At 42.6% G+C, this 13,581-nt stretch overlaps 1 protein-coding gene across 1 annotated transcript in view; it reads left to right on the top strand.

The window, feature by feature from the left end:
- Positions 1-4,437: 4,437 nt before the first annotated feature.
- MEGF9 (multiple EGF like domains 9) overlaps positions 4,438-13,581 on the top strand; it is an 83,145-nt gene continuing 74,001 nt past the window's right edge. The window contains exon 1 of the mRNA XM_028107590.2: positions 4,438-5,171. Within this exon, the coding sequence (XP_027963391.1) occupies positions 4,583-5,171 (589 nt within the window). The 5' untranslated portion in view covers positions 4,438-4,582. The remainder of the gene's footprint in view (positions 5,172-13,581) is intronic.

The raw sequence follows: 13,581 nt of genomic DNA, 5'->3' as shown, positions 1-13,581 counted from the left end.
ATGAAACCAGAAAGGGGAAAGGTTCCATGTTTTATTGGAATCTGGGAGATGAAGTTATTTTGCTGAGCTGCATCTATTATTTTATTATGTTTTCTCTTCTTTTCATACTCCCAAAGATTCTCTTTTCTTAAATTCTGCTCTTATAGGAGGGTAAAATTTCATGTGTATGTGTCCTTTTTTTCAGTATGTGTTCATTGACCTCTTACTATGTGCGACACATAGTGGCCACATCAGGGGATGGAGGAGTGTCAAGAACAGCCTGGGCTTTGGAGCTGGGTAGATCTTGGGCAAATCCCTTCACCTCTCAGAGGCTCAGCTTCCTGTTCTTTCAAGTATGAGGACAGCCCTATCTTTGGGGAATAAATATGTTATGAATGCAAAACCCCTAGGACAGTGTTTGCCACTTGGTAAGACTCCATTTAGTTGAACAAACAGTTCCTTTTTTTTTTTTTTAAGATTTATTTATTTATTTGAGAGAGAAAGAGAGAGAGAGCATGCAGGGCAGGGGGTGAGCAGAGGGAGAGGGAGAGAGAGATGCGGGGCTCTATCCTACGACCCCGAGACCACGACCTGAGCCGAAACCAAGAGTCAGCTTGCTCAACCCACTGTACCACCCAGGTGCCCCTCCACCAACAATCCTTGAGCCACTCTTGCGTATATGACATTGTGCTGGGTACGGAGTATACAAAGAAGAATCAGGTGGGGCACTTTAAAGCATCTCCATTGCCTACAGAAGAAAGTTCAGGCTGCTCATCTGCTCTGACAAGGTCCTCTCTGACCCCAGCTGTTCTGTGGCCCCTCATTATTAAGTCTAGCGGCCCTATGTTGTCATGGGCGGGTTGTCAGCTCTCCTTAGAGCCCAGGGTCTTAGCCACAGTTCTGGAGCAACAGGAAAAGTGCCACATAGCATCACAGCTGTAATTGTCTCCCCTCTTTTCTTCTTAACATTGTATCATAGCATTTTCCCTTTACAGCGTAATTGTTAAGGGAACTACTGGAGCTGGCAAACTCAGTTTGATTTCTGGGTCTATCACTTACTAAGTGACCTTGGGCAAGTGGCTTAACCTCTCTGTGCCCTAGTTTCCTTATCTGTAAAATAAGGATAATAATAGTGCTTACTTCCTGGGGTTCTTTGTTGGATTAAACAAAATATTTTATGTGTAGCTTTTAGTGTAAAGTCTAGCACACAGAAAGAACTCAATGACCTATTTTGAATATTTGACTATACTGTCTTCAGAGCCACCCTTACAATGACTTTATATGATTAAATTGAACAGATGTAATAATACCTTTGTCTAATACTGGATATTTAAGGTGTTTCTGATTTTAAAATTTTTTTTATTCATTTGAGAGAGAGCAAGCGAGGGAAAGAGAAAGAGAGAGAGAGAGAGAGAACATGAGGGGGGAGGGGCAGAGGAAGAGGGAGAAGCAGACTCGCCGCTGAGCAGGGAGCTGGACCCAGGCTGGATCCCATGACCCTGGGGATCATGACCTGAGCTGAAGGCAGATGCTTAACCAACTGAACCACCCACGCGCCCCTGGTGCTTCTGACTTTTAAACACAAAATATTATTCCTAAGAAATGGAAAAAAATGTTATCTTATGGTTTAGAGATAGAGGCAGAGCAAAAATATTAAAGAATTAAATGGTGAATGAATTGACATTTATACACTTAAATTATCTTTCAAAATAATTCAACATTTTCTAGACATAGTACAGGGTAATTAACCTATTTTAGAAGCCCTGGGCATATCCCTGTCAGGGAGTGACTGAGTGCTGGCCTGGATCACTTTGGTAAGGACTTCTAGTCTTTCTCTGTGATTCTCCAGGCCAAGAAGCTGCATCAGCTTTTCTCCCCGCCTGCCAGAGAATCTCTGATCTAGCACATCTTAGGACCAGCCCAGCATTTTTCAGCTATCACTTGCAGATAGCTGGTAGGGCAACTGTCAGGTCATGTCACCTGATGGGGAAGCTATGACACAGAGGAACTTGTGATCCTTCAGCCTGCAAGGCTCAAAGTTAGCATTGCTATAATGGAAAAATGAACCTATACAGGTGAAGCACCTTCTGTATACTAGGCTCTGTGAAAACATTCTCTTCAATCTTCAGCTCAAATAAGTGAGACAGAATTTATTGACCCCACTTTATAGATGAGAAAACTGAGTCTCAGAGAGGTAAAAGATTTCCTCCAAGGTCATACATCTGGCAAAGTCATGAGCCAGATCTGTCTGACTCTAAAGTTATGAGCTCTTTCCATGGCACCACAGGATCTCTTTTCAATTTAATTCAATTTTATCAGCATGGATTAGTGCTCACACGTATTACCCCTGCTAGGCACTAAGAACAGAGAGAACAGCCTAATGGGAGAGACAGACACATAAATTGCAAGTTCTAGTATTAAGGCTGATGCATGCCTGTGAGAAGTAGAAAAGCCGGGTGGGCAGTTCCATTTATCCTGTTGTATATATTTCTGGAAGCCATTCTTAATCCTTTTAGGAAGAGGCAGGGGAGAGGTAGATTGATAGATTGGGGCTATAATCAATGAATAAACCCCAGGGCCGTGGGCAAATGGGAAGGGAGTGTTTAATTCCCACTCAGAGATCCAGGGAAGTTTCTTAGAGGATATGGTATTTTGGTTGGGGTTTGAAAGGCTAGGAAGAATCAGCAGGAGAACATGGGGAAGGGGCTGACCTGTCTACCTCCTTCCCCGAGGGAAGTAAAAACAGAATCTTGATTTCCACTTGCTAAATGTTGGTCTGAAACCAGAACACCTACACACACCCCTCTCATTTTGCAGTCCTCTTCCATACATAGACACACCTACCAACACACACCCATATATGCTCACAAATGAAAAGAAACAAACCCTGCAGAAAATACACATAAAACATACACCAGTACACGTGCAGATACTTAAAACACGCAATACACAAAAATAGACACTAACTTTCATAAACTCACACAAATACATATCATACTTATACACACCCACAAAGATGTTTATGCTCTCATCCACAAGCGTGTACATATCCTCTCCCCACCTACTACTCAGGCAGGTGAATAAATGCATTTTTAAATTAACATATACCCAAGTTCACATACAAATCTCATCCTGCTTTTCTGGTTGGAGGCCAGTGACTAATGGGAAACCATGCACAAAGGCAAGCATCACGTAGGAGAGGCCAGGAATGGGTTGGCGTCGGGGCTGGGATTAAGCCCTGTCAGATGACAAACCCGTCCCCCCTGGCTCTCCCTAGAAGCTGCAGCGCCTGAGCAGGCTCTGGATCCTGGGCAGATGGTGCGAGGCTGCGCGTCGGAATTCCAGCTTTATACAGGGTTTGGTGTCACCGGGGGCCAAGCTCTGCTATCAGACCCACCCCAGTCCTTGCTGAAGGCAGGCGGCTGGGGACACTTCAGGGCTGTGGCGTGGGGCTTGTCCAAACCCAGTACACTGCGAGTAGTTAGCATTAAGGAGGGTTTTACTGCGGGCCGGGGACTGGGTTAAGCTCTTTCAGTACGTGACTGAATTCTCACATCATCTCTGTGACAGGAGGTGTGGGGGTGTTCGTGTCTATTATGCCCATTTTAGAGGTGAGAAAACTGCGCTCAGGCCACAAAACCACTCAGCAGGAAACAGGACGCTGAGGTCCAAACCCCGTTGGAGCCTATTCTCCTCTGGGGATGGGTTGGGGGTGCGGGGTCAGAGTAAATTGTGCACGTGATTCTGTCTCCACTATACAGGAAGCTCGCACCTTCGGCTCCGGGCGGGTCTCTAGTACCCCCGTCCTGCCTGGCACAGCGCCGGGGCCTACAGCAGGTGTCTGGTCCGGGCGTGGGTCTTGGCTCAGTGGGGCCTTCAGGATGGGCCTCAGTTTCCCCATCCCTGAAATGGGAACGGCAGTGCAGACCTCGCAGGGCCAAGGCCAGGTTTTCTCGGGCAGCACAAGCAATGCTGAGCTCTACATGCTCGCTGCCGCCGCCCTCGCCCATTGCGGGGGTTCCAGCCCAGTCTCCACCCGAGCCCGGGTGCGGCGCCGGCGCCCCATTGTTCAAGAGGGCGGGGAAGCTCCCGAGAGCGGATTCCCCGCCCCGGGTCGCGCTAGCCGCCCAGTGGAGCAGACGACTTGGCCCGGCGTTTGCCGCGCGGAGCGCGTCCTTTGTCTGCTCCGCGTCGCCCGATGCCCGCGGCCCGCGCCCCACTCCTTGGGCAGACAAAGCCGGGGCTGCCGCGAGCCCGAAGGGCTGGAGAGGGGCTCGTACCACCCTCCTCCCGCCTTAACACCGCCCCCTCCCCTCGGCGCCCTCTGATTGGTCCGCGGAGCTACAAAGAGGCCGGGAAGCGGGAGGGTCACGTGGGCCAGCGTGGCCTTCTATTGGCCGGGCGAGGCTGCCAATCGGGGAGGGCGGGCTGTCCGCGCTCTGCCGGGTCGCTCCCTCCGCGCTGGGGCCCGCCCGCGGGGCCGGCCGCCTGTCAGAGGGAGGTGGCGATGGTGCGCCCGGTGGCGGTGGCGGCTGCGGCGGCTTCCCTAGTCCGAGTGCAGGGAGGAGAAGATGACTGACCGACCGACTGAATGACTGAATGAATGAATGGCGGAGCCGAGCGCGCCATGAGGAGCCTGCCGAGCCTGGGCGCCCTCGCCCTGTTGTGCTGCGCCGCCGCCGCCGCCGCCGCCGCCTCAACAACCTCGGCGGGGAATGTCACCGGTGGCGGCGGGGCCGCGGGGCAGGTGGACGCGTCTCCGGGCCCGGGGCTAGGGGGCGAGCCCAGTCGCCCTTTCTCTAAGGCGACGACTCCCACGGCCCAGGCCCCGAGGACCGGAGCGCCGCGCACTACTGTCCACCAGCCCCTGGCTGCGTCCTCGTCAGCCCAATCCCCGGAGACCACCCCTCCTCGGGCGACGGCCGGACCCAACACGACCACCTTCCAGGCGCCGCTCAGCCCCTCGCCGACCGCCCCTCCGGCGGTGGACCGTACTCCGACCACCCCTCGCGCGACAACCAGACCCGCGCCGACCACCCTCTCGACGAGCACTGGCCCGGCGCCGACCACCCCCGTTGCGACCACCATCCCGGCGCCCACCACTCGGCTGAGCCCGACCCCCGAGCTCCCCGGCGGCAGCAGCGTCCCGCCCACCCCACCTGCCACCGAGGCCCCCTCTCCCCCTCCCCCAGGTGAGTCCCCGCGCCCCTCGCCGGCTGCACCCAGCCCCGCGACTGCCTCCAGGGTTGGGCTAGTGCCCGGAATTGATCATTCTTCGCCCCAAAGTTTCCCCGGATTTCGACTCCCAAGGGGGAGGTCCGAGCTCCAGCTCGCCCGCACCCCCTTCCCCAATCTGGAAAGTCTTTTGTCCCCCCCTGGGCTGGGCTTCCCCGGGAGGGGGGCGGCTGCGGTGTGGAAGGCATCGCATCTCTTTCCAAACGGGGCTTTCTGGCCTTTGTCAGAGACCCTGAATGGGCGCAAACTTTTGGGTTCGGTTCGTTCACCCTGCCTCTCCGCCTGGGTTATTTCGGGAAGTTTGAAAGCCAGAACCTTCAACCAATGGGTCAAAAACTGAGTATAAGGGATTCCTTCCAAAGCTTCTGTTTCCTTGTTAATTTCTCCGTGTGTGTGTGTGTGTGTGTGTGTGTGTGTGTGTGTGTGTGTGTATAATGTGCATATAGATATAATGTGTATTATATATGTATATATATGATGTGCACGTGACAGGTGGAAGAGGTAGTGAGGATTTTGTTTACCACAGTAGGACAGACCAGCCGAGGCAAAAAAAAAAAAAAAAAAAAAAGACATTGTAATCCATGTTTCCATGTTTTCCCTGCAAATAAGTGAATTCAGTAGGTCATTTGGGACAGGTGTGTATCTAGGTTGAGCATGCCTATAAATTAGGTTAAATCCCTTCCTTGCACCATTTTTTTCTTTCTCAATTACAAGGTCAATATGTTTGGACAAATACACAATTTAAGCAGGGATGCCCATTTTTTCCCCTTTAAGTTAGAATGTTCAGTTTGGAGGATGCTGATAAATGCTAGTATCTGTTTTGAGTCCACATAGAAAATAGGCTCTTCTTCCTGCTGATTGAAGTCTTCAAGCAAAGTTAAAGACAACTCCTATTCTTGTCTCCTTTTAATCTAAAGTGGGCCTGGAACTAAACAAATAAAAACTACCTTGTCAAGACATTAGACAAGAGTTTCTGAATTCCTTTGCCAAAGTTGGGCTGGAGATTTGTCCAAACTATTTGCCAAGCTGTACTTACATTAATGGATCTCTGACCTAATTCTTAGGCTCAGTGATTTGCTGTAGAGTCAGGTATGGACTTTGGACTATAATTGAATTTGTAGAGTTTTCCCACATGATTATGAGTCTTAATACAGTTTTGAATCTTGGGTTGGAGCATGGCATTAACATCAGTAGGAATGCAGATTATTCCAACCATAAAAAGCTAAGTTTGCATCTCTTCTAGCTTGAAGGAGTCTATTAACTAGCTGGATTTTAACTGTAACCTTTTTTGGCTTTGGTATAGAGAGATTGACATATTACTAAGAGACAGGAAGCATAGTGGTTGAGAGTATGGACTCTGGAGTCCATTCTTAGGTTTGAATCCTAGCTCTGCCCCTTATTAACCCTGTAATCTTGAGCAGGTCACTTAACCTCTGTCAACTGTGAAATGAAGATAATAATAGTACTTACTTCATAGGATTGCTGTGAAGATTAACTAAGTTAATACATTTATGGTGCTTAGAACAGTCCCCGGTCCAGAATAAGCACTTTGCGTGTGTTAGTTATCCTTATGACTACAATTTTTTTGAGAAACCTAGTAGTAATGTGATGATTTCTTAGTTGTTGTTGTTGTAGTAAAATATAATAGAAAAAGAATGAATTAAATTTTCCAGAGTTTGAAGCACACAGTGGCATTTAAGAAGTAGCAAGATCACTCATTTTGAATGGTTAGTATATGATAAATAAGTCCATGTAATTGATATTATTTTAACTTTATTATTTTTGTATTGTTATTTTTAAATCACAAAGTTAACCTTTACTTCCAAAAAAATACAAGCAACCAGAAGTCTACAAAGGAAAAAATGAAGGTCACTCCGTTACTGCTTCCTAGTTCCAGTTAGTGCCTAGAGCTTACTACTGTTAACAGTTTGATCTCTTTTCAGACATTTTTCTGGACGTATATGAACATACATACATACACAGTTTTTTAAAAAAATAGTTTTTAAAACTCAAAATACTTCTACACATACTGTTCTACAACTTGCTGTATTCACTTAACTATATATTGGGAATTTTTTTTCCACGTCCATACTTAAGATCTACCTTATTCTTCTTTTAACAGTTGCATTTTTTGGTATAAGAATAATATAATTTTTTAAACCAATTCCTTATTTATGGACATTTAGATTGCTCCTGGGATGCAGTTTAAAAAGCACAGAGAAGAATGTGTTCTTGTTAAGCCGATCATGGACATATTCTCCAATACTTCAGCTGGAGTTTCAAAGAATCCAATTTCAAGTGAAGTAAAGCTGGATTGATTAAAATGTGCCATCTGAACTGTTCAAGGCTTTAGTAACTTCCGTGGACTAACATATACCTATGTCTATCACGGTCTTTGGGTGACAAAAGTTTTAGAAGGGTGTCCAACTTTGGTAGCTCTTCTGTGTCTTAAATTTAACACAGTTCTTACTTTTTTTGTGTGAATTCACTATGGATTGCCTATGTCTAGTTCTTAGCAGCTGAACTGAAATGAACTTTGTGGACCTGTTGATACGTAGTTTTGGCTTTATAGTGTGATGTAATCAAGGATGGCCTATTTATCTGAGCATGGGTTCCAGTCTACTTCAAACAGTACACAAATTTCTTTGACAGAAGGAAAGCTTCTAGCTGATCTTGAGAGACCTAGTTTGACTTGCAGAGTTGGATTCTCTGGCATTTGGGAAGATGGTTGTACTGGGTATTTTATTTTAATGTTCCTGTAAGGACTGAATGCCATTGATAATATGTGATTAGATGGGTCTTCTAGCTGCTCTTTGATTTAATAAGAATTTCTGTCATAGAGGTCTAGCTGAGAGCTCTTGCCTGCCCCTCAATTAGGGCCCTCTTTTGTTTATAAGGACACCGATCTGCAAACTGAAACTAATTGCCCAGCAAACAGGCACTTTCCTCCCACAGACTTGGCAAAACATTTGGCTGATTGGTTGGCTGGGTAGGACATTTTAAGAAGAGTTAAGGAAGAGGCTCTGATGCCAGAGCATGGTGGTTACCGGCAGTAAGAGACTAAGGTGATGACAAGTGTTCGATTTTTTAAACTATCGGCCTTTAGGGCTAGATCGGACTTAAGCCACTACCTCCTAGCGTGGCTCTACATTTTAAGAAATACTTCCAAGAGTTAGCTGAAATCTTTCTCTCTGTTGTTAACACCTACTGGTTCTGGTTCTGCCCTTTGGAGCCATGTGGAACAAGTCTGATCTCTCTGTGCCATGATAATTCTTCAGGGGTTTGGGGATAGTGATCGTGTTCCCTCTGAGTCTGGACTAAATAACTTTAGCTCCCTCAACTGTTCTTTATGTGACATGGTTTCACATTCCCTCACTGTCCTCTTCTGGACTTTTTCAGTCTTTCTGCGTCTCTCCCAAAGTGTGGAGCACAGAGCTCAACATAATGCTCCAGATATGCTCTAACTAGCTTGCGGTGGAGAGGGCAGTTACCTCGTTCCTTCTGGATGCTATGCTACTGTTGATGTAGTTAGTTCCTAATCACAGTAGTGTTTTTGGCAGCCACATTATGTTGTTGACTCATTGAGTCCATTAAGATAGCTAAGCTGTTTAAAAAAAAAAAAAAACAAAACACGTACTAGATGAGTGTTTCTTCATTCTGGACTGGGAAATTCTTGTTATTTTCTAAAGTATGAACCGAGACATTTGATGTATTGTGTTAGATTCAAGCCAGCCTTTTAGATCCGAAGTCTGTTAGCATACCCCACCCAGTTTATTCACATGCACCCACAGGGTGTTCCTATAGACAGAGTCTAAGGACAAGTTAGAGCAGGTTATTCTTACCTCATAGAGGAGAGTAAATTTATGGATGATAAAATAGTTTGGAAGGGAAGGAGTAATAGTTTAGTTCTCAAGGGTCTCTTCTAGCTTAAAAGTTCTGTGATGATTTGGTATGCATGATTCAGGGTACATTAATGCCCCCAAAGAGCTTTAATCATTTATTTATGATCTAAATTAAGAGAATAGGCTTTGTTTAAGCAAACCTTAGAATTTAGAGCTTGAAAATTCTGACTAGTATAACATGTAAATAAAATATCATGAATGGATTTTGTTTGAAAGGAACATTCTGGGAAAGCAGGGCCCTTCTAACTGTACCAGGTAATGTTTTCTTTTTTCCTTTTTTTTAAAAATTTTATTATGTTATGTTAATCACCATACATTACATCATTAGTTTTTGATGTAGTGTTCCATGATTCATTGTTTGCGTATAACACCAGTGCTATACGTGCCCTCTTTAATACCCATCACCAGGCTAACCCATCCCCCCACCCCCTCCCCTCTAGAACCCTCAGTTTGTTTCTCAGAGTCCATGGTCTCTCATGGTTCGTCTCCCCCTTCGATTTCCCCCCCTTCATTTTTCCCTTCCTACTATCTTTTTTTTTTTAACATATAATGTAATTATATGTTTGTAACATATAATGTATTATTTGTTTCAGAGGTACAGATCTGTGATTCAACAGTCTTACACAATTCACAGTGCTCACCATAGCACATACCCTCCCCTATGTCTATCACCCAGCCACCCCCCATCCTTCCCACCCCCCACCACTCCAGCAACCCTCAGTTTGTTTCCTGAGATTAAGAATTCCTCATACCGGGTAATGTTTTCTTCATCCTAAAATCCTCTGCTCTAGGTACAGAGTGTTATTTAAGAAGGTATTAGTTTTAGGGACATAGAAGTTGTTCAGGCTCCAGAGATAATGTAGGTCCACTATCTTTTATCCAAAACCTGTGGGGCTGGATGTGTTTCAGAATTTAAGTTTTTTTTCTGGATTTTAGGAAGTTAATAAATGTACCCCAATGAAGTCTGGGGCAGCATCCTATGATCAAATACATGAAGATATTTGCAGCAAAATGCATGTATATTTACAGTGAGTGGGATTAATAAAGATTGTAAATAGCCTTGCATATGTTTGGGTCAGGTTTTGCTGCCAGATGAGTTACAGAAAGAATTTTGGTTTTTGGATCTCCTGGTACTTGGCATCAGGTCTGAAGGCTTATGGACCACTGTAACAGTAATTGCAAACACATACCGTACTTACTATGTTCCAGGCAGTGTTCTGAGCACCTTACGTATATCAACTTACTTAATCCTCACAACAGTTAGGTACAATTGAGTTAGATACTATTATTATCCTCATCTTACAGATAAGGAAACTGGGGCTCACAGAAGCCCAGCTATGGCAGAACCTAGATTCAAACTTAGTCATTCTGATTCCAGAATCCATATTATTGACATTTAAGGAAATAGTTACATAGAAGAGAAGGAAACCATTTTGCTAAAAATTATTGGTCCTTGGATACTAATCTGAGAAAATTTCTACTGTTCTACTGAGTGAAGTTACTCCCTTCACTCTATTGTATGCTATTCATTCACCTCTTTGAATTTTCTGTTTTACAGTGTTTTACAACTGTGGTTTTAAATTGTAGTTCTATAAAGTATTCATCTGTTCATTCAGTCATTCACAAATATTTCTTGAATATCTCCTAGGCCAGACACTGTGGTAGGTCTGGGGTTACACTAATGACATGGGACTTACATTCTCTTTAGAACTCTGAGTCTCTTAATTCTTATTTACTAAATACTTGACTAATATTTTTATTATGAATCTTTAAATTTTGACATATTAAATATTTTACTCACATTATTTATTGTTTAGCTCTTCCTACTGGAATAAATGCAAACTCTGTAAAGGCCAAAAAAAAATAAATTGTAGTTCTAATTCTTCCTTTGATTAGATTTTAATATGGTCTATGATAGAGAAGTTTACAGTCTTTTTAGGGCCAGGCCCAGGGACTTCTCAAATTTACTGTATCTTATTTCTGGCCTAAGTGCCTAGCTTTATGGAGAAATTCCTTAGTCTGATTTGTTTTTGGAATAGCATAGTTAAACTCCATAACATTAGTTTCAAATCTTCTGAATTATGACCCCAGGAAGCCTTCTGGCTAATTGAAAATTTACACATTGAAATAATCTGACTAGGTCTTTTTATCTTGATTTTTTTTTAAGACCCATTAAATTAAAGTGTGCATTACTTTTCATCTCAACATTTCTAAACATGTATATATTAACTTCCAGACGTCCTGGCACCCTTATGAAAAGAATGGAAAAAAAGTATCGCGGTACTGTTTTTACTGATGGGTAAATTATGGGTAGAGAGATTACTGCTCTAGGGCACTTAATAGATCAGAAGAGAATAGAAATATAAGATCTTGTTTAGCTGAAAGACAGTGTTAGATGATATTTTTAGTTATAAAGAGCTTTAATTCATGCTTTTTGCCTTGATCTTGATTTTTGTTTATTTACCATAGATGGGATATAAAAATCTTTATTACTAATGTTGAGATTATGTTACAGGCACCTCTTCTGTGGTCACTGTCTCTCTTCAAGTATGTATTTTGGTTTATCTGTTTTTCACTGGAAACAACTACCCAGACTACACTAGTAACTTTGAAGGGAGATTTTTGAAAATTGTGATGAAAAAGATAATGTTTGGACACATATGTGTTTGGATCACAGTAAAGGTTTATTCAAAAAAATTATCCTTGTAGATGTCTCTTCTAAGTACATGTGATAAATTTGTGTCAAAATAATCCCTGTGGTAATGCTACTGTTTCACAGATAAGCATTATTGTCAAAAAAACCTTTCCCCATTATTTTTTCTTCATTAAGAAAACAAAACAAAACAAAACCTTTCCTCTGTTCTCCTTGCTCATTTTTTCACTTTAAATTCCTCTATATATCCCTCTCACTCTTGTCTTTTATTCTTAGCCCCATCCATTCTTTCATGTTCTTTAAGGAATCAAATTATCCTCTCTATTTAACAATTTACCACTTTGTCCTCCTTCAGTGCCTCCTCGAAGCCCAATTTTTCCAAGAAGTCTTTCTGGAGGAACAAAAGATGTCCTTGAAGATGGCCTGGTAACAGGGTGCACTCTGAACAAAACCTGTCTGTCTTTCTCTGCGTCTTTGACTTTTTCCCTATGGATTTGTTTTTAGTCTATTTAATTTAGATTATTAAGCCCATTTGAGAAGAAGTGTCATAATTTATATAGTATTCAGGACATGGTCTTAGTTCTCTCATTATGAAAATAATGAGAGAAAAGTTTTTTCTTTTTGCTCTGGGCTCTTTTTTTATTGCCCAGATTTTGTCTGTCTGCCTGTTTTTCTTTCTTTCTCTCTCTCTCTCTTTCTTTCTTTCTTTCTTTCTTTCTTTCTTTCTTTCTTTCTTTCTTTCTTTCTTTCTTTCTTTCTTTCTTTCTTTCTTTCTTCTTTCTTTCTCTTTCTTTCTTTCTTTCTCTTTCTTTCTTTCTTTCTTTCTTTCTTTCTTTCTTTCTTTTGAGGAACAATACAGAAAAAAACTGTCATAACAGAAGTTTTCTGCTTCAAAAAAATTAAGTACTTTGAATAAGTAGCAAATTTATTTTTCTATTTATAAATAAGTTGTTTTTATTGGGTAGGTGGATTTGGGTTGCATACCAATATAAAAGGTTTAATTTGATTGAGAAACAAATGTTTGATCTTTTGAATGACAATTTCCTTTGTAGAAATCTAATTAAAGTTAATAGTGAACAGAATGCTTCTAATAAGTAACAAGTATGCAGCACTTTACAGTTTACAAGGTGCTCTTAGAGTCTCCGAGACTGTGACATCCATATTTTGTTGAGTTCTGGGAATTATATGAGTGAATAAAGGCTTAACTTCTTTCCTCTGTTAGTACTTTTATTGGTGAATATTGAGCAAACCTTTACAGGTTTTTGGTGGGTTTCACATTTGATATTTTGTATTTCAAACTGTTGCCTTTTAGGTTTACTTTGTTGAATATAAATCTTTGATTTTTGCTGCCCATGATTGCAGGATGGAAAAATGATATTTGAAGATGAGGATTTCTTTATATTTTCTTTGCCAGGCACTCTGTGGGGCTGACTGTTAAGGAAAGAGCCCACTAGTCATTGAAAGTAAGTGTGATGGAGATGACAAGGTGAACTACAGAACTTGATTGGGAAGGCTCATGTAAATATCCTTTTTTTCAGATTGATATATTATTTACTTTTTTTCTAGTGTAGAAATCTGTTTGGAATTATCTTAATATACTATTTCAGGTGTATTGCCTCAAATCAGTGTGTTAGTAGCACAGAGACTTGATACTATCACTTCTCATTCAAATCTAATATTTGACACTTTGGCCAGAATAGTAACAATGTTAGCTGAGCACATATTATTACATGCCTAGTTGCCTATCAGGATTTTTTTCCATATATCATGTCATGTAGCTCTTCGACAATGCAATAGTTCGGTATTATTATC

Source organism: Eumetopias jubatus, unplaced genomic scaffold, assembly GCF_037043125.1.
Source record: "Eumetopias jubatus isolate StellerSeaLion01/CBP00866 unplaced genomic scaffold, mEumJub1_p1.0 scaffold_15, whole genome shotgun sequence".
Taxonomy (NCBI): domain Eukaryota; kingdom Metazoa; phylum Chordata; class Mammalia; order Carnivora; family Otariidae; genus Eumetopias; species Eumetopias jubatus.
The sequence above is the reverse complement of the archived record's forward strand: the minus strand, read 5'-3'. Positions and strand labels throughout refer to the sequence as shown.